This window comes from Pogoniulus pusillus, chromosome Z (assembly GCF_015220805.1).
Source record: "Pogoniulus pusillus isolate bPogPus1 chromosome Z, bPogPus1.pri, whole genome shotgun sequence".
Taxonomy (NCBI): Eukaryota; Metazoa; Chordata; class Aves; order Piciformes; family Lybiidae; genus Pogoniulus; species Pogoniulus pusillus.
Window position 1 is genome coordinate 90,719,211 of NC_087309.1, and position 19,361 is coordinate 90,738,571.

Genomic DNA, 19,361 nt, shown 5'->3' on the forward strand with positions numbered 1-19,361 from the left:
TTCAGCAGGCATTTAACCTGAAGAGGAATTAATTGAGTATTTAACACCGCTTGGAGAATGGTCTTCTGTTGCAGCATGTGTCAGCTGGGTCATCAGGAAGATGTGCCATTGAGGCCAGCTAGGTGAAACAGCAGCACTTCTCACAAGAGTGGGAAGGGGCTGTGGCTACAGAGGCTGCCTGGTGCCCAAGACAGGCTGAATGCTTTTGCAAGTCATGCAAGTCCAAGGAGACACAGGCTAAGGACTGTAACTGGGAGATGAGCTGCTCTTCCACAGTGTGGCCTAACTGGGCATGAGTGTCTGGCACAGATGTGTTGGGGAAGTGCATGCACCTTGAGCTGAGGAGGGATTTTAAGTCAGAAAGTAATTTCTTGGCCTCCCTTTGACAGACGAAGGCCTGTCTTTCTCTGATGCCTAAACATAGTTCAGACTACAGCTGTCTCTCCCTTTGCAGCATAAGCAAAGGGATAGCAAAATGAGAACAAAGATCCAAGAGACAGGGAAATATTTCTGTCCAATTCTTTGCAGTCTGCAGTCTTTCAGCGTATCAGCACCAGATGTGAAAAGGGAGGGCATCTGCAGCTCTATAGACCTCCTAGACACAAACCCCACTCTTTTCTGTTTGGAGGTGAAGACTATGAAGTGAAATCTGTCATGACACCATACATGAGTCTTGTGCCATGATGTGATGACAAGGTGTGTTTGTGCCCTTTGAAGAACATCTGAGAGGTGGGGTTGACCCATCTCATGGTAGCGTATACCCTGTAGAAATCTGCCAAGAGAATTTTAACAGCTGTCCCACTGGAAGTGATTCTCATCAATGAACTCCTGTTTGGGCTACTTTTAAAAAATATTCTGTGAGTTTAGAAAGTGAGCAGTTGAAAAATTACTCATTTTCAAGTTCTGCAAGTAACAGTGCAAGTCAGATCCCTCAGCATGCATGACAACACATCCAGTTACAGAAATAGTTTTTGATCTGCAGAATGAAGAACACATAAAGAGCTTCACTTTCACTTGCGGATGCCCATCTGAGGCCAACAGCCCTACCTGTTATATATGCCTGTTTGGGGCCTGAAGATTCATATGTTGTAGTTCTTGCTCTGTCCCAGGGCTTCAGGCTTGCACTGGGGCAGGTGGGATGGCTTCGCAGGAGGGCAAAGATTCCTTTTCAAGGGCGAGATGAGTCTGCTGGGGGCATGGGTGTAGGAAAGCCTTGCAGGATGAGGCAGGCAGAGCAGACTCAGGGCAGGCAGGGAGTCTCTCGAAAGGAGTAGGAAGCAGACAGGCAGCCAGCTCTGGGATGGGATAGAGTTCCCGTAGGGGTGAAGGGATCCTGTGGAGCTGGCCACCTAGCCCATAGAGGTGCCAGCTTGAAACCAAGCCCTGAAGCATATGAAAGGACGCTATGGGTGGGGGAATGCTGCTTATTAAAGGTCTTTTATCTCTCCTTTTCCTTCCCAAATTACTTTGCATTGTCACTGTTATAAAAGGGAATTGGTTCAGGTTGTAGTTTTAAAAAGCAGTCTTACATTTCAGAGCCCTCTAGTTGTTCATTTTAAAGCAGGTTAGTCCCAGTCTATGTGACAAACTTTCCAGTGAAGCCAGAATAGCTATGCATTGTGTTCTGTTCTGCATTCCAAACCACACAAATTTTCAAGGTTGGGAAAAATGTGACATCCCTGCCACACGCAGGCTAGGGCCAGCTCTACTGCCCTCTGCTGTGCTCTACTTCTGTGGAGGTACAGGGAGCATACCAACAGAGTGTCTGCTTCCCACATGCATTGATTTTGATTTACAAATCTCCCAGGTATGATAAAAGTAAGCAGGTCAGTTCTCACAATCAATACAGGCTGGAGGATGAGGTGATAGAAAGCAGCCCTGTGGAAAAGGACTTGGGGGTGCTAATGGACAAGAAGATGCACATGAGCAAATAGTTTGCGCTTGCAGTCCAGAAGGCAAACCATGTCCTGGGCTTCATGAAAAACAGCATTGCCAGCAGATCCAGAGAGGTGATTCTGCCACTTTGCTCTGCTCTGGTGAAACCTGGCCTAGAGTACTGCACCCAGCTCTGGACCCCTCAATACAGGAAGGACATGGACCTTATGGTGTAGGTCCAGAGGGAGGCCATGAAAATGATCAGGAGTTAGAGCAGCTGTGCTAGGAAGACAGGCCGAGGGAGCTGGGGTTCAGCCTGGAGAAGAGGAGGCTCCAGGGAGACCTAATAGAAGCCTTCCAGTACCTGAAGTGGGATACAAGAAGGTTGCAGAGGGACTTTTTACAAAAGCTTGCAGTGATAGGATGAGGGGAAATAGCTTCAAACTAGAGAAGAGCAGATATAGATTGGATGTTAGGAACAGGTTCTATACCATGGGGCTGGTGGAACACTGGAACAGGTTTAGCAGGGAGGTGGATGAGGCCCCATCCCTGGAAATATTCAAGGTGAGGTTTGGCAGGGCTTTTGGCAACCTGATCTAATGGGGGATGTCCCTGCAGAGGGGTTGGACTAGATGACCTTTGGAGATCCCTTCCAATTCAGACCATTCTGTGATTCTGTAATCACTAGCCTGCCACCTTTCCTTAGGCAACTGATTTTTGCTAGTGGAGAAATGCAAGACGGGTCCTGAATTTCCCCATACTTTTGCTGCTCCTGTCAGGGAGAAGCAAATGCTTCCTCCAGCGTCAATAAATGCCCAGCACCAGTCCTAGAACATGATGAGTACTGTGATGTGACTGTGTAGCAGAGGCAGTGCCTGCGGTGTGGATTTATTGTGATGCAACACAATCACCACGTGGCGACATTTCTTAGATCACTTTGTCACAATGACCAGTTTTAGGTGTTGTTATGGGTTTGTGGGTTTTGTTTTGTTTTGTTTTTTAACACCAGTGACAATGCCACCCAAATGTGGATTTTTTTTTTTTTTTTGAGACTCTGGAATGCTAATTAAATCCGGTGACTGGCTGGATAGGAACATCATCAGAGACAAGCAGATAGCTTGTTGAAAGCAAATTAATTTGTAATTTGTATCACAAATGTCTTTTGTTCCTGAAGAATTAAAATAAATGCAATAAAATCTAAGAGATTCTGCATCCCCATTATAGAAAATGTCTTCATGAGAGACTTTGTTTTGTTTTGTTGTGGGGGGGTTTGTTCACCTGTTTGCTTGGTCTTCTCTTCTCTTCTCTTCTCTTCTCTTCTCTTCTCTTCTCTTCTCTTCTCTTCTCTTCTCTTCTCTTCTCTTCTCTTCTCTTCTCTTCTCTTCTCTTTTTAAATTTTCTTTCATTTTCTCCTCCCCACCCTGTTCTTTTATGTTCTTATTTTTCCCTTCCCTTCCCTTCCCTTCCCTTCCCTTCCCTTCCCTTCCCTTCCCTTCCCTTCCCTTCCCTTCCCTTCCCTTCCCTTCCCTTCCCTTCCCTTCCCTTCCCTTCCCTTCCCTTCCCTTCCCTTCCCTTCCCTTCCCTTCCCTTCCCTTCCCTTCCCTTCCCTTCCCTTCCCTTCCCTTCCCTTCCCTTCCCTTCCCTTCCCTTCCCTTCCCTTCCCTTCCCTTCCCTTCCCTTCCCTTCCCTTCCCTTCCCTTCCCTTCCCTTCCCTTCCCTTCCCTTCCCTTCCCTTCCCTTCCCTTCCCTTCCCTTATTAAATTTTCTTTTGTATTTTCTTTCCCCCCCTTATTTTCTATTTTTCTTTTCATTTATTCCCTGAAAGAGTTTTTTTTAAATGCAAGATTCATGAATTTTCTGTGTGTTTTCTCTCCAAATTTCATTCTGGTGTCTGCACCAAACAGTGTCTTCTAACTTCATCAGCCTCTGCTGCAGCACATGTGCAGATTTCTTATAGAAATGGGTATGTGGGAAGTCCAGAGCACTTCTTTAATTTCTTTCATTTGTGTTCCCATCCTCCAGGCTTGTCTTGCAGAGCAAAAGGTACAACAAAATCTCATTCTCAATAGCCAGAGAGCACCCAGAGCATTTGGAAAGTAAAAGGCAGAAAGACCTTGCTCCATTCTCCTGGGGAAATATCTCGGAATCCCATGGTTTACCGTACGTTTGATGACATTTGTGTTTTCTTCCAGACAGGCAAGCTTGACCCACACTATCCCAGAATATGTGGGCACAAAGGGAATGTTCTGGACATCAAGTGGAACCCATTCAATGACTTTGTAATAGCTTCCTGTTCAGAAGATGCCACAGTAAGTTTACCAGCTTGTGTTCCATGTCATCACCTGGGTAAGGTGCTTTTTGAGGATAGAAATCAGAAATAAGCCAAATGGCCTGTGGATGTGATGTGAAAGCATATATATACTTATAAAGGAAGTCAGGTAAGGGTAAGATCCCTTTCTCTTGAGATCATATCTGTGTGATCCTTTCCAGGTAACACACTAAAATCAGTGTTGAGAGGAAGATGTGTTGTGCATGGGGTTGAGGCTTTTTGGGAGTGTTTGCATGAGAAAAACAAAATCTGACTTTAAAAGTTTAATCTTTGTGAAATACTTTCTTCACTTTAGAACAAAACATTTAATACAACATAATCTCAAACAGCTGTTTCAGATTAAATCCCAGCAAAGCAAAATTGAGTTTATTCCTGCACTCAGCAGGAGCATTGTGGAGTGGAGTGATCTGTATCATGCTGTTGGGCAACAAGTAGTATAATTAAGATGCAGTCACATATTTTACTCTAGTGTAGATGAAGAATAGTTAATAGGAATTGAAAGGCAGAGTTTATGTAGGACAGAGAGAGTTTAGCCCATATTACCCACAGAAAGGCTGCATTCCCTGTCCTGTCAGAAATGCAATGTTGACTTCTGTGATAATGAGGACATTTGACTGACTACTGTGTTTTTTTTTTTCTCTCAGAGATTCCAGATTTGGTTTCTCCTACATGCTGTATTTGGCCCCTGCCACACATTATCAGAAAGGTTTCCCTTGTTTCCTCCAGCCCTGGCTTGGTGCCCATCATCTGTCATTTCAGCTCTGCCAAAAACTACTTCTGAAATGGAAATATAGGTTCTTGGAATTATTGCTCCAGTTTAGGGAGTTGCCTTTGCTTCTTTGGACATTCATGTCTTCTTTGCAGCCTTCCTTTGATTTCTGGGCTGCCTTTGAGGTTTTTATTTTATCTTCCAACCTCTATGGCAGGGTTTATACTGTCTCAGAAAGGACTTGTGGCAGGAAGACACTACCATGACCACTCTTTCCAGTTTCAGATGAGGAACACAGGCTTTAAAGCTTCCTGCTGCAATCACAGAACCATTTGTGTTGAAAGGGAGCTTGGGCAGTCTCTACCTCTACTTCTTGCGCAGGTTTGTGAAGCTGTCTTGAAAATCTCCGATGATGGAAATTTCACCTGCACTCTAGAAAACCTGTCCCTGTTCTTCACCACTCCAGAGGGAACTTTTTTCCCCTCATATGCAGTCAGACCCCCATCCTCCTGTAGTTTTCCCCTTCCTACTCTCTCAGCCCTGTTCCCCCGTTGATAACTGATAAGCTACAGAGTGTAATGCTTTACTGCTGCAGAGTTCATCTGGAGCCTACTGGCCTCACAGTCCTTAGGTTTCCAACAAATAAATTCCTCAATGGGCTAAGCACTGTTGTGAAGAGAGCTCACAATCTTTTCCAGGCAGGCTTCAGAATTTATACCTCTCCTTTTTTGGCTTAGAATGGTGTGATCCTTATCAGCCTCCTGAGTGGGAGACTTGAGCAGGTGTGGCTAATATCCATGAACTATCTTCCCTTTTCCTTGAGGCTAAGTCCTAGGAAAACCTATGACAAGCACAGTAATTTTCATTGAGCCACAGGGTCAATCCTCTGCTAGCTTCTCAGGTTGATGTGAGAAAGACTCTTTCATTTTGTCTGCATACGTTCAGGACTTTTGCAGTTTTCACAGAATCACAAAATGTTAGGGGTTGGAAGGGATCTCCAGAGATCATCCAACCCCCTGCCAAAGCAGGATCACCTAGGACAGCTCACTTAGGAACACATCCAGGTGGGTTTTGAATGTCTCCAGAGAAGAAGATTCCACAAGCTCTCTGGGAAGCCTGTTTCCGTGCTCCTTCACCTAAAGAAGTGTCTCCTCATGTTGAGCTGGTACCTCCTGTGTTCCATCTTGTTCCTTATCCTATCACTGGGCACCACTGAAAAGAACCTGGCACCTTTGTCTTGGTGCCCACCCCTCAGATATTTATAGGTACTAATAAGATCCCCTCTCAGCCTTCTCCTTTCCAGACTAAACAGCCCCAGGGCTTTCTTCACACCAGAGGTGTTCCTCTTCTTCCACTCCAGGAGGGCAAAGGACTTTTGTCTTCATGCACCACCATTCTATAAGAACACAGGGCTTGCAGGTAGACCTGTAATGAGACAGCACACTTCCAGCACTGAGTGACAGTGGTGCTGCTTAGTCCCTCTGCTCAGGGCTGGGGGGCCTCTCAGGTGGGCTTCTGTGTACTTTGACAAAAGGACTGCATCATTGCGTCATTTGAAAAGCACTTGGCACTGGTGCAGTTTTCTGTGGGATGAACAGAATGATAACTGCCACCTGACCAGGGCAGTTCTTTTTCACCAGGTATCGAGTGGATGACTGCTTGGATCAGTCACTGCTACAATATCTTCTGGGTCTCTTTGCTGAAGTTTATTTCAGATTTGCTTATTCTTGCTCAAAGTTCATTAGGAGGCAAGGTTCATAGATTCATAGAACCACAGAATGGTTTAGGTTGGAAGGGATCTTAAAGGTCCTATAGGCAGGAGCACCTTCCACTAGACCAGGTTACTCAGGGCTTCATCCAGCCTGGCCTTGAACACCTCCAGGGAGGGGGCATCCACAGGTTCTCTGGGCAACCTGTTGCAGTGTCTCACCACTACAACTGTAAAGAATTTCTTCCTCATCTCCAGTTTAAATCGGCCTTCTCAAGCTCAAATCCATTCCCTTTCACCCTATCATTACAAGCCCTTGTAAAAAGTTCCTTCTTGACTTTCTTGCAGGCCCCTTTCAAGTACTGGAAGGCTGCTGTAAGATCTTCCTGAAGCCTTTTCTTCTCCAGGCTGGATAGCTCCAACTCTATCACCTTATCCCCACAGAGGAGGTGCTCCAGCCTCTGATCACCTTTGCGGCCCTCCTCTGGGCCTGCTCCAGCAGCTCTACGTCCATCCTGTGCTGGGGGCCCTAGAACTGGATGCAGGACTCCAAGCGAGGTCTCAGCAGAGCTGAGTAGAGGGGCAGAATTCCCTCCTTCATCCTGCTGTTCTCACTGCTTTGGATGCAGCCCAGCACACAGCTGCCTGCTGGGCTGCCAGCGACCATTGATGTCTCATGTTGAGTTTTTCACCAACAGACACCCCCGAGTCCTTCTCCTTGAGACTGCTCTTGTACCACTCCTTGCCTAGCCTATATTTGTTATCTGTGGTTTACTTCTTCCCCTTGGAAAAAATTCCTTTGTAATGGTGCTGACAGCTTGGCCAAGTGTAAGGATTGAATTGCCAAGCTTTAACTGGTAGTGCTACTGGTTATAGAGAGGTTAAAGGGGAGTCCTCAGGCCCACAGAAAAGTAAAATATTAATTTAAAGAACTGCATTCATTAAATGCAGGAACATACTTTTTCACTACCCAGAGAATAATAATAATACCAGGGGAATAATAATTACTAACTTCCGAATTAGCTCCTTACAAGGAAAGACTGAGTGAGCTGAGGCTCTAGCTTGGAGGAGACTGAGAGGTCTCATCAATGTTTATCAATATATAAAGGGTGAGTGCCAAGAGGATGGAGTCAGGCTCTGCTGAGTGATGCCAAATGACAGCAGAAGGGGCAGTGGGTGGAAGCTGAGGCTTAGGAAGTTCTATGGAAACATGAGTGTGATGGAACACTGGAACAGGCTGTCCAGGGGTGTTGTGTAGTCTCCCTCTCTGGAAATATTCAAGACTCACCTGGGTGTGTTCCTATGTGATCTGGTATAGGTGATCCTGCTGTGGCAGGGGGGTTGGACTGCATGATCTTTCAAGGTCACTTCCAGCCCCTAACCTTCTGTGATTCTGTGAATCTCACACAGACTCACCCTGTGCCATTCAGGTTAAAATCTGGGACATCCCCAAGCACTTGCTGACAAGAAACATCACCACTCCGAAGAAGGAACTTCTTGGGCACGTTCGAAGAGTGGGCCTCATTGAATGGCATCCTACTGCTAACAACATCCTCTTCAGCTCTGGCTATGACTACAAGGTGGGTCTGTTCTCAGTGGACCCCTCCTCCTGGAACACTCTGTTCAACAGGGTGTTTTGAAGTTTTAATTCCAAGCTGAAAGTTAATACTAGAGAAGTCAGAAGCTTCTTCAGGGGGAAATTCCGTGGTGACCCCAGAGGCAAAAATTCAAAAGGATTTGCTTATTTTGCAGCATTCTGATGAACTTCAGTTTACTTTGCCCTTCTTCTTTCCTGGATTTGATACAATATGCAATGCCATGTACTGTAGTTTGGCTTCATTCTTCTGCTAGTGCAAATACCTTTACTGATGATGTCCATTTTATTACCTAAAATGTGACTGTGAAGGATATTAGAATAATGGACATTCTGAGCAGGTTCTGTGTCCTTCAGATATTGGTCTAAGTAGTAGGACTTCTTTTGAAATGCTGGAGAACAGCCAGTCATGAAGGTTAAGACACACACAGAGAAGAGAGAAGGAAGCAAATAGGGTACAAAAAGCCCCCAGTTTGTGAGGCAGCGAAGGGATGACTTTTTGTGGTTGTTCTTTTGCTCCAGATAATGATTTGGAACCTTGACTCCAAGGATGCTGTCATCTCAAACCCTGTGAAGATCCTCGATATTCACAAAGATGTGGTGCTTTCCATGTCATTCAACACAGATGGCAGTCTCCTCGCCACAGCCTGCAGGGACAGAAAGATACGTCTGATAGACCCTCGTGCAGGAACAGTCCTCCAAGTAGGTTGAGTTCAGAGGTTTGTGGTCCAGTTGATCTCACCCCTTGGAAGAATTTTATCTTCTGTGTCAACTCATTGCCATTTGTGGGCCTGTGCACCACCTCAGGCACAGGATGGAGTTAATTGCCTTCCACTTCCCATAGAATGCTTGCTGTCACTGAAGACAGGGTTTCTTCATCTTGATACTATGCCTCTTGCTCCCTGAAACCCTTCTTGAAGTGCACTGCTTTCATAGATCCCTTCTGCAGTCCTGTGGGATGCCTTGGGAGGACTTGTAGGCTCCTGGTGGATACAAAGGTACATTTGCACTACTGCTAGGGTTGTTCTTGCTGCCTGTACTTTGTGAGTGTTAGCAAGGCAAAGCTGCCTGTGCTTCACAGGTGTTTGCCCAGATTTGAACACAGAGAAAGTCCTGTCCACGAATAACAGGGATAGGAAACAGGTGAATCAATAGCTAGAGAGACTGGCTAGACTTCTGGGAATGGTTATGAAGATATTAGGCCACGTTTCTCAGATCACCCCTGAAATCCTGCTCGCTGCAGTTCATCCAGGCTGAGCAGGTCTTTCAGAGGTGAATGAATCAGAGGTCTTGGGTAACGTGAAATGTAGCAATGCAGCAGGTGTCTGTCTCTCATTCATGAAGTGTCCTTTCTCTTCCTATAGGAAGCCAGCTACAAGTCTCACAAAGTCAATAAAGTCTTGTTCCTTGGAAACATGAAAAAGCTGTTCTCTACTGGAACATCTCGGTGGAATAATAGGCAAATAGCATTATGGGATCAAGTGAGTTGGACCAGCAATCTTCACCATTCCAGCTTCAGTTTGGTGTCTTTTGCTGTCACCTTAACTTTTCCACCTGCCAAATACTCAAGAATCGGTTTGTTTCAGCAGTGACCTCTCAGATGCTTAGTAGGTGATCGATGTTTCTGCTATAATGCTGCTAACAGAGTATGACTTTCTGAAGAAGCTCTGACAGAAGAGCTTCGTCAAAGAAGTGGATAGAAATCCACTGTCACAAAGAGAATACTCTGCACACTGCAGGGAGAATTCATCCAAAGGACCTTTGGGTGGTCACTGTACTTCTGACTTAAAAGCAGCTCTTACTGCTCTTATTGGCAAATTGTTACTGGTACTAGGAAGGGAAATGACCCCTAGACACAACCAATTTAGGAGAAGCCCTCAATGAAGAGACATATGTGGGGTACTCTTGATTTCTGATGACTCCTGACAGCAGGCAGCACTGAGGTCACTTTGAGACAGGACCTATCACAATGGCTACTAGCCCTATGCAGCCCTGCTCTCCTCTAGCCCTCTCAGGTGCAATGAGATGCTTTTCCTTTGTCAGCATATAACTTTGTACCTCTCAGTCAACCACCTTGAAGCACAATCTTTTGCCTCTCAGTTGTGCTGTCACCCTTTGTACTAGACAAAGCTGGTAGAGCAGGTCTGTGATTTGCCATCTGGATGTGTTTGGACATGGCTTCTTTGCACGAGGCAGAGGCAGAGCACTGTGTCTCAAGTCTTCCCACAGAGCTGAGCAGTGCTCTTACACACCACAGGTGTCACTTCAGAGTTTCACTGCCTTCAGAGGTGCTGGAGGAGCTGGCCACACTTAGTTTGAGGACGCTGGCAAGGCCTGTGGGGCCAGGTATGTGCAGCCTACTTAGGGACAGGCACTGGCACAGGACCTGCCCAGCAGGCATCCTTCTGAGGCCTATGTCCATCCATGTCATCATCATATCTAAACATATGCTCTGGCTTTATGGAGCCTGCAGCTGAATGGTTTTGCAGGACAAAATATATATTAACCCTGTACTAAATACATACTTGTGTGATGGCAGCCAGAGTGGCAGCCATGGGACACTGCCGGACTCTGCCCTACTGAGGCTCCTGATGTTGCTCCCTTCAGCTGTGCAGGAGTAGCTCTGTGTAGTACATGCTGGCCTTGTGTAGAGAGTGGTGTTCCCTGTCCTCCTACATGGCTTGCTTGCTTTTGCACCTTTCCACCACGCGGTGTGGAGACTGCTTGCTTGATGCAGGCTGCTATTATGGTGGGTGGTGCATTACTGTGGACGTCCTGCCTTGACCAGAGGCACTGAGGGAACATGACTAAGTCACTATCTGATGCAGACAGGCATTGAAGGCCCCTCCATCTCCCTGATTCTGGTGGCCCACATCTAGGAAGGCAGTGTTTCCTATCATATCTACCCCTGAAATGTCATGAGGTGCCTGACATCTTCTAGTGATAGGAAGTGGTGTCCAGCACACCATCAAGAGCCAGGAACAGAGCACCCATTTCCCACCTACAGAGCTTTGAAGAAATCCCTCTGCTCAGCACAGCTGGCCAGGGCTTAGAATCATTATAGAGCTGTGCTCACATGTCACTGCCAGATGGTGCTCAGGTAAGGTGTCCCTGAACTGAGGGGACTGACAGCTGCCTGTTTTTACTGTGTCCTACACAGAATGACCTTTCTGTGCCTTTGCTGGAGGAGGATCTGGATGGCTCCTCAGGACTCCTGTTTCCTTTCTACGACTCAGACACACACATGCTTTATGTGGTAGGAAAAGTAAGTGCTTTCCACACCAGCAAATGCTGGCCTGTCTGATTATTCTCCTGGCCTGTGTTGCATCAGATAGAAGTCAAGGATGCACTTGAAGCACCTTAACCTCCTTACGTTAAGGTGCTTCAGGTGCATCCTTGACTTCTACCTGATGGGCTGACAGGATGGGTTCTGAGGGTGCTGCAGCATCAGGTCACATTTGCCACTGCAGACATCACACATTTACTATGGGGAAGTACACTGTAGAGCCCTAACCTCACCAGCATAGGAGTTTGGGGTTAAATATTTGGTTCGTTCTTGACTCTACATGGCTTCTAGGGCCAGGCATTCTTCCAAGACCCTCACACTGACCAGCAGAGCCTGGCTTATGTTAATTTTCTTTGCCTTTAGGGTGATGGAAATATTCGGTACTATGAGATAAGCCCTGAGAAACCATACCTGAACTACCTGATGGAATATCGTTCTCATCTACCACAGAAGGGAATTGGTGAGTGGCAGCATCTGTCCCACATTACAAGAGGATGGTGGATTCTTTGAGGCTGCCAGGGCCTAGGATTATCCAAACTATCATTTAGAAAAGAGTGTCTCAGATTCCAGTTGCCATCCAGGTTTACAAGTGTACAATAGTCAGCTCTGTCTTGCTGATCTATGTATCACAGGTGTCACAGCATGAAGGAGTTCCTTCTGACAAGCAGAGCATGGACTGGGAAGTGTTACCATCACTGCTGCATCCCCTCTCACATACCTGGCCAAGGCAGAAGATTCTCCTTTGCTTTTGTGAATCTTCACCAAGAACTTTGGCACCAAACTCCATTGACACTGTTTCCTCTCTGGGATTTCTCTGTTGATTTGTGCTCTGTATCGTCCTCATTGCTTTTCTACCTCCTTCTGCATTTCCCTTCTAGAGACAGACCTGCTGTGATTGGGTTACCTCTCCTCCACTGGAGAACCTTGCTTGTTAACCAGTGTCATTGCCAGCACACTGCTCACTGTATAAGTCATTCAAAAGACAGAATGTATCTTTCAGCCCTCAGATGCTATTGATAGCCCTTTATTGGCCCTTCTCCAGTCTAGCCTGTAAGCAAATTTTCCTCTGTAAAGGGGTTTAGTGCCATTCACCACCTGTCCACACTACCTGTGGACACTCCCATTCTTCCAGGACATTGGTAAGGAGATTTAGCAACAGTGGATTTTGTGACAGCAGGTGTCCCTCAAAACAAACAAACAAACAAACAAAAGGATTTCTTTTTGGTGATGAATAAATTATTTCAAACTTAACTGTAAGATTTTTCCATTACTCAGCTTTTATAGCCCTTCCAGCATGTAGCATCCTGATTTTACATTGTCATAGTCTCTTTAAAAGTAATTCCATGAAAAGGAAATGTTTTCAGGAGGTCTGAGTGAATCAAATCTACTTCCCTAACCTGATCTGTTCTGCTGATCAAGCACACTGCTAAGATTACAGTACAAAAGCTTCCTTCCCAATATAGCCAAAACAGAATACAATACAGAGCAGTGAAGTTTAGATTTGCATTTTAGGTGAGTGTGTAAATGTCAGAAGCAACAGTGTTTTACACAGAATCTACTCTTTAGTGGAGTCTTTTAGGATTAGTAGAAAACAAAGCTTCTGAAGCAAGGTGTACAAGGAGAATTTGATAAGGGAATCGACATGGTTGTAGGCTTTGGCCTGTACAAGCTCATGGGAGAGTTATAGGTACTTATATACCTTGTGTGGCTTAGCCAGTCCCTGAAATACAAAGAGTGCTGTCTGACAGAGTAGATGTTCACAGAATCACAGAACGTTAGAGTTTGAAAAGGACCTCCAGAGGTCATTGAGCCCAGTCCCCCTGCCAAAGCACAGGAATGCATCCAGGAATGCATCCAGGAGGATTTTGAAAGTCTCCAGAAAAGGAGACTCCACAATCTCTCTGAGCAGCCTGTTCCAGTGCTCAGTCAGCCTTACTGTAAAGAAGTTTCTCTTCATGTTGAGGTGAAACCTTCTGTGTTCCAGTTTGTACCTGTTGCTCTTTGACATATTGCTGCTGACCAGCAAAAAGAGATTGGCCCCATCCACTTGACACTCACCCCTCAGATGTTTATAAACACTGATCAGATCCCCTCACAGCCTTTTGTTCTCCAGACTAAACAGCCCCAGGGCTCTCAGTCTCTCTTCAGAGGGAAGATATTCAAGTCCCCCAGTCACCCTTGTGGCTCTCCACTGGACTCTCTCCAGCAGGTCCCAGTCTCAAACTCTCTGAAAGGAGATGAGAACAGGGACTCCCAGGTGATGTTGGGTTCATGCTCATGTACTGTAGACTCTATCTCGTAGATTCTTTCATTGGACACCGATGGTACCTAGAAGAGAAAACTCGTAACAGATTGTATTATGTACTCTGAATTTAGACTCTCTCAGCTAAAGTTAGATTTCTCTGTAGAATACACTGGATTTCACCATTCTCCTGCATTACCCAGTAGGTATGACCAGGACCTTCAGCTGACACCACCCTCGGACAGGTTTCCCTCCACCTGAAGGAGAAAATACCCAAACAGTTTTCCCTAACAGATTCTTTTCATGTACAACAGGAACTTTATCACCGTCTACCATTTGGACCATGTCTGATTGTGCAGGTCCTGCTCTGTTTACTGAACCTCTACTATTTACCAATCAGGTAGCTTGTGCTAAATGTTTGTCCCAGTTTTTCAGAGTTCCACCCCCCATGGCTTTTAGGGTGGTTTTCAGCGAACCGTTATAGCGCTCAATCTTCCCTGAAGCTGGTGCATTGTAGGGTATGTGATAGATGCACTCAATACTGTGCTGTTTGCCCCAGTTTTTCACAAGATTGTTCTTGAAATGAGTGCCACTGTCTGACTCGATTCTCTCTGGAATTCCATGTCTCTACATGATTTGTCTTTCCAAGCCAAGAATGGTGTTACGTGCAGCAGCATGTGGAACTGGATAGGTTTCCAGCCATCCGGTGCTGGCCTCTACCACTGCTAGCACATACTGCTTGCCAGAATGAGATCGAGGTAAAGTGATGTAGTCAAGCTGCCAGGCTTCTCCATACTTGTACTTTGACCATCGCTCACCACACCATAAAGGCTTGATTCGCTTAGCCTGCTTAATAGCAGCACAGATGTCACAGTCATGGATGACTTGGGTGATAGCGTCCATGGATAAGTCAATTGACCTATCACGTGCTCATCGGTATGTTGCATCTCTGCCTTGATGTCCAGATGAATCATTGGACCACCAAGCTAAGAACAGTTCACCGCAGTGTTTCCGAAAAAGGTCAAGACCACAGTTGGTATCAGCTTGAAAAATCTTAGCTGCTGGATCTGCCTGCTGTTTGTGTTGGTGTTCCACAGTAGCTCTGCTCTTAGGCATGTGTGCATCTATGTGCCGCACCTTCACATGAATTCTCTCCAGTCGTGCATCAATCAGCACACCAAATAGGCTTTCCTTTCCTCTGCTAATCATTCTTTTTCCAGTCTTTTAGCCAACCCCATAGAGCATTGGCTACCATCTATGAGTCGGTGTAGAGGTAAAGGATAGGCCAGTTTTCATGTTCAGCCTCATCAAGAGCAAGTTGGACAGCTTCTACCTCAGCAAATAGGCTGGATTCTCCTTCTCCATCTCTCCCTTCAGTAACTTTCCTGGTAGGGGTCCAGAGTGCTGACTTCCATCTTTGCTTGTTCCCAACAAGACCACAGGAACCATCTGTGAACAAAGTATAGTTCTTTTCCAGATCAGAGAGATCACCACAGGGAGGAGCTTCCTCAGCATGGGTTATTTTCTTCTCTGGAGGTTTGGTACAATCTGTGCCTTCCGGCCTGTTGGTGATCACCTCCACCAGACCAGGTCGGTCAAGATTACCCATTCGTGCTCGTTGGGTTATCAAAGCCATCCATTTAGACCAGTTTGCCTCTGTGGCATAATGTGGTGATGAACCTTTGTCTTTGAACATCCCGTTTAAAACTGGCAGTCTAGGAGCTAAAAGCAATTGTGACTCAGTTCCAATCACTTCAGAAGCTGCTTTCCCTCCTTCATAGGCTGCTAGTATCTCTTTCTCTGTTGGAGTGTAATTTGCCTCTGAACCTCTGTAGCTACATCCCCAGAAGCCAAGTAGACGACCACGTGTCTCATTTGGAGCCCTTTGCCAAAGACTCCCAAGTTGGACCATTGTCACTGGCAGCACTGTACAGAATGTTTTTAATATCCAGACCAGATGGCACAGGTCCCAATCCCACTGCATGGACTACTTTTCGCTTGATCTGATTAAAAGCTGCTTGTTGTTCAGGTCCCCACTCAAAATTGTTTCTCTTATGAGTCACATCGTGCAGAGGTTTGACAATTTGACTAAATCCCAGAATGTGTAGTCTCTGAAATCACACAGCACTCAAGAAAGATGGAGTGTCCTTCTTATTGGTGGGAACTGCCATGGTGGAGACTTTGTTGATCACATCCTGTGGAATGTGACAGCGACCATCCTGCCACCACACTCCCAGAAACTGAATTTCTCTGGCAGGTCCTTTGACCTTGTCTCTCTTAATGGCAAAACCTGCTTGCAACAGAATGTCAATGATTTTGTGGCCTTTCTCAAAGACTTCCTCAGCAATTTGGCCCTACAAATTGATGTCGTCAATGAATTGTAGGTGCTCTGGAGCTTTACCTTTCTCCAACGCATTGTGGGTCACTGAGTGACAAATTGCTGAGCTGCGTTTCCACCCCTGAGGCAAACGGTTGAACTGGTAGCAGGTTCCTCTTCAGGTGAATGCAAACTGAGGCCTGCACTCCTTTGCTATGGCAATAGAGAAGAAAGCATTAGCAATGTCTATGGTAGCATACCATTTAGCCTCCTTCGATTCCAGCTCGTACTGGAGTTCCAGCATGTCCGGCACAGCTGCGCTCATGGGTGGAGTCACTTCATTGAGGGCACAAAAATTAACTGTCAGTTGCCAGTCTCTGTTAGGCTTACACACAGGCCAGATGGGACTGTTGAAAGGTGAATGAGCTTTCTCAATGACAGCCTGACTCTCCAGTTGACAAATCAGCTGATGAATGGGCAACAAAGAGTCACGGTTAGTTCTGTACTGCCTGTGGTGAACAGTTTGAGTAGCAGTTGGCACTTTGAGATCCTCTATGTCATGATGTCCTACAACTGCAGATTCATCTGAAAGTTCAGGTCTAATGGACAATTTCAATTTACCATCCTCAATCTCTACAGATGCTATTCCAAAAGCCCATTTGTGACCCTTAGGATCTTTGAAACAACCTTGTCTCAAAAAGTCAATTCCCAGAATGCAAGGCGCATCAGGACCAGTTACAATGGTATGTTTCTTCCACTCTTTACCAGTTGAACTGATCTCATCCTGCACACCCCTAATGCTGAACATGGCATGTGGGGTGTGCACAATGATAGGTGTTGTTGTGAGAGAAACCGTAATTGTTGGAATAATTGCAGTTGCTCCGGGGAGCTGAAGAAGTGAAAGCTACTTTTCTGGCATTGTTGCCTCTGTTTCTGCCACTCTGCAGTTCCCTGACTCTCTTTGAAAGAGCTGAAGTAAGTTGACCATCTGACTTGTTCATGTTCTCACCAAATTGGTCATGCAGAGTTATCCACAGTGACACACATGATTGCTGATGTCTAGATGGAATTTGTCTCCTCCTAGGCTGGAAATGCCTTGCAGAAGGTGAATGTTTCTTCCTGATGGCAGAAACATGCACCCATTCAGATGATGCAGGGATTGTATCCTTTACCAGATTGGAAATAGAGGTTTTAAGATCCTCCTGCAGTTCTCTCATGCTGTCTTGCATCCCCTTTATCTCTGTAGTCATAGTGTTTATGGCAGAGACTATGGCAGAATGTGACAAGCTGTCTTCTATCTGCCTGAGCTGGTCAGTGAATTCACCAACAGTGAAAGACCTTCCATTATCACTCCTTGATAGAAACTTGCTGGACAAGATGTTAGCATAGAATGAAGGAGCAAGCTTAAAAAGCTTCTTCATGAGACCTGTTCCAAGAGGAATGTCATCAGGCTCATTTGTGCCATGATCTCCATAAAGCACTTCCTTCACAGCAAACTCCTTCAGAAGCTTAATTCCCTGCTCAATGGTGTTCCACTTCTTGGCCGCCTATGGCAGATCATCTCGGGAAGGATATCTCATAGCCACAGCCAACAGAAGGCATGTCTGCAAGCTAACCTTACCAAGAGGACTTACTAGGTATTTGTGCACTCCACTCTCCTTGGTGAATGGCCCTAGCTGCTTGGCATACTTGTCTCCTACCTGCAGGGCATTGGCACCAATTCTACGGCATCTCACCAGCCAGCTTAGGATTGATTCACCTGATTCTCTTGAGTATTCCTTCCTAACTTCCCTGACCTCTCTGAGGGGATCATTGGAATCCTGGATGTCATCCTTCTCCTCTTCCTCTTGTTGATCTGGATGTCCCTGGCCTAGAAACAGAATTTTCCTAAGAGCACTCTTAAACTCATTGGAACCATCCTCTTTCTTGGCAGCCAACCTCACAGCGCTCCTCTCATCAGAGTACTGGGATCTAAGCAAGTTTGCCAAATCCCGAAGACTATATGTCTCCTCTTTCTCCTCTTGCTCACCAGAGGTCCCCTCTCTTACGTCCTCTTTTGAATCACACTTTGTCAAATGTGGTGTCTTAGCTTCCGCCTTAGCAGGTGCCAAAAGGGCATGCTGCGCAGCAAGAGACTTTGACGTGTCTGCTGGTGGGTTTGAATCACTGGGGCTCTGGACTGAGGCCTGTGAGTTCAGATCTGCCTTAGAGGTAGAATGATTCTTGTTGTCTGCTCGCTGGGGATTCGAACTGGCTGAGTTAGTGTTATTAGTTGAGGGAACATCTGGGTTTTGATTGTTTCCCTGTACTCCTGGGAATCCTGCCAATCCTGCCGTGTTACCATTCTCACTAGTAACATTGGCAGCTTTCCCAGAATCTGGAGAGGGAGGTGTAGTGGCTTTCCCAGAATCCTGGGGAGGAGGTGTAATATTGCCTGTCCCTTGCTGTGCTCCTGCATTATCTTTGTTTTGGTTTACACTGGTACATTGTTTATGCAACACTGTCCCTTTAATCTTGGACACAGACAGCTTCCTAGTTCTTACAGGCATTGCCTTCAATTTTTTCTTACATAATGCCAGAATTAATATGAAAATCAAAATTACAAGACATAAATTCACACCCACAGTCTGATGTGAATAAAATTCTGAAAAAGGATCTGCCTGACTTTTAGGTAAGATAACTCTCATCAGGGCTGTAGATAAAGCAGAAGTACTTTCATTGCCTGTAATATTATTGGCAAATACCCCTGTAATATTACTGGTAAGACTTTCAGTGACATTAAATCCAGCATACCTGTGCTAGTTTGAAGCAAGCTAGAATGTTTTGGTAAAAGAACTAGATAACGGGCAGTGAAATGAAAACAATTGATGTCAACTTCTCTCACAGTCTCGCTGAGAGCTCTGGGAAGAAGAAGTAAACTTTCTCCATTTTGTCTCTCTCTTCAGCCTTTGCCTTCAGACCTGGTCACATCTCATTAACCTTGCTCCCACTAACCTTGCTCCCTAGCCTCTTGGCCGCACCTCTCTTCTTCCTGAGAACTTGGGTAAGGTTGAGAGGGACGGGGAGGTGTTGGGGTGGTTTGAGAGCCCCTCCTGGGGACTCAGGTTTCTGGGAGGGGAGTTGTGCTTCTGTATTGTTTATCCTTTGTATATTTCTGTATAGAATTGTATGTAACTGTATATATTGTAAATAGCTGCTTGTAAATTCTGCTAGCTGTAAATAAATTGCTTCATCTATATTCCCAGAGGCCATCTGAGTTAGCTGGGGCAAATACAAAGTGTGGGGGGGCGGGATAACCCCC

At 45.8% G+C, this 19,361-nt stretch overlaps 1 protein-coding gene across 4 annotated transcripts in view; it reads left to right on the forward strand.

Moving 5' to 3' along the window:
- The window catches only part of CORO2A (coronin 2A), an 87,986-nt gene that overhangs the window by 59,873 nt on the left and 8,752 nt on the right, over nt 1–19,361 (forward strand). For 3 of the 4 annotated variants that reach the window (XR_010309123.1, XM_064176702.1, XM_064176703.1), the window contains exons 3-8: nt 4,068–4,184; nt 8,052–8,201; nt 8,738–8,917; nt 9,580–9,696; nt 11,376–11,480; nt 11,865–11,961. Coding sequence is in view for 3 of the 4 variants with exons in the window: in XM_064176702.1 (XP_064032772.1) it covers nt 4,068–4,184; nt 8,052–8,201; nt 8,738–8,917; nt 9,580–9,696; nt 11,376–11,480; nt 11,865–11,961 (766 nt within the window). In the remaining variant the exon portion in view is untranslated. The remainder of the gene's footprint in view (nt 1–4,067; nt 4,185–8,051; nt 8,202–8,737; nt 8,918–9,579; nt 9,697–11,375; nt 11,481–11,864; nt 11,962–19,361) is intronic. The other variant, XM_064176704.1, reaches the window with a different exon arrangement.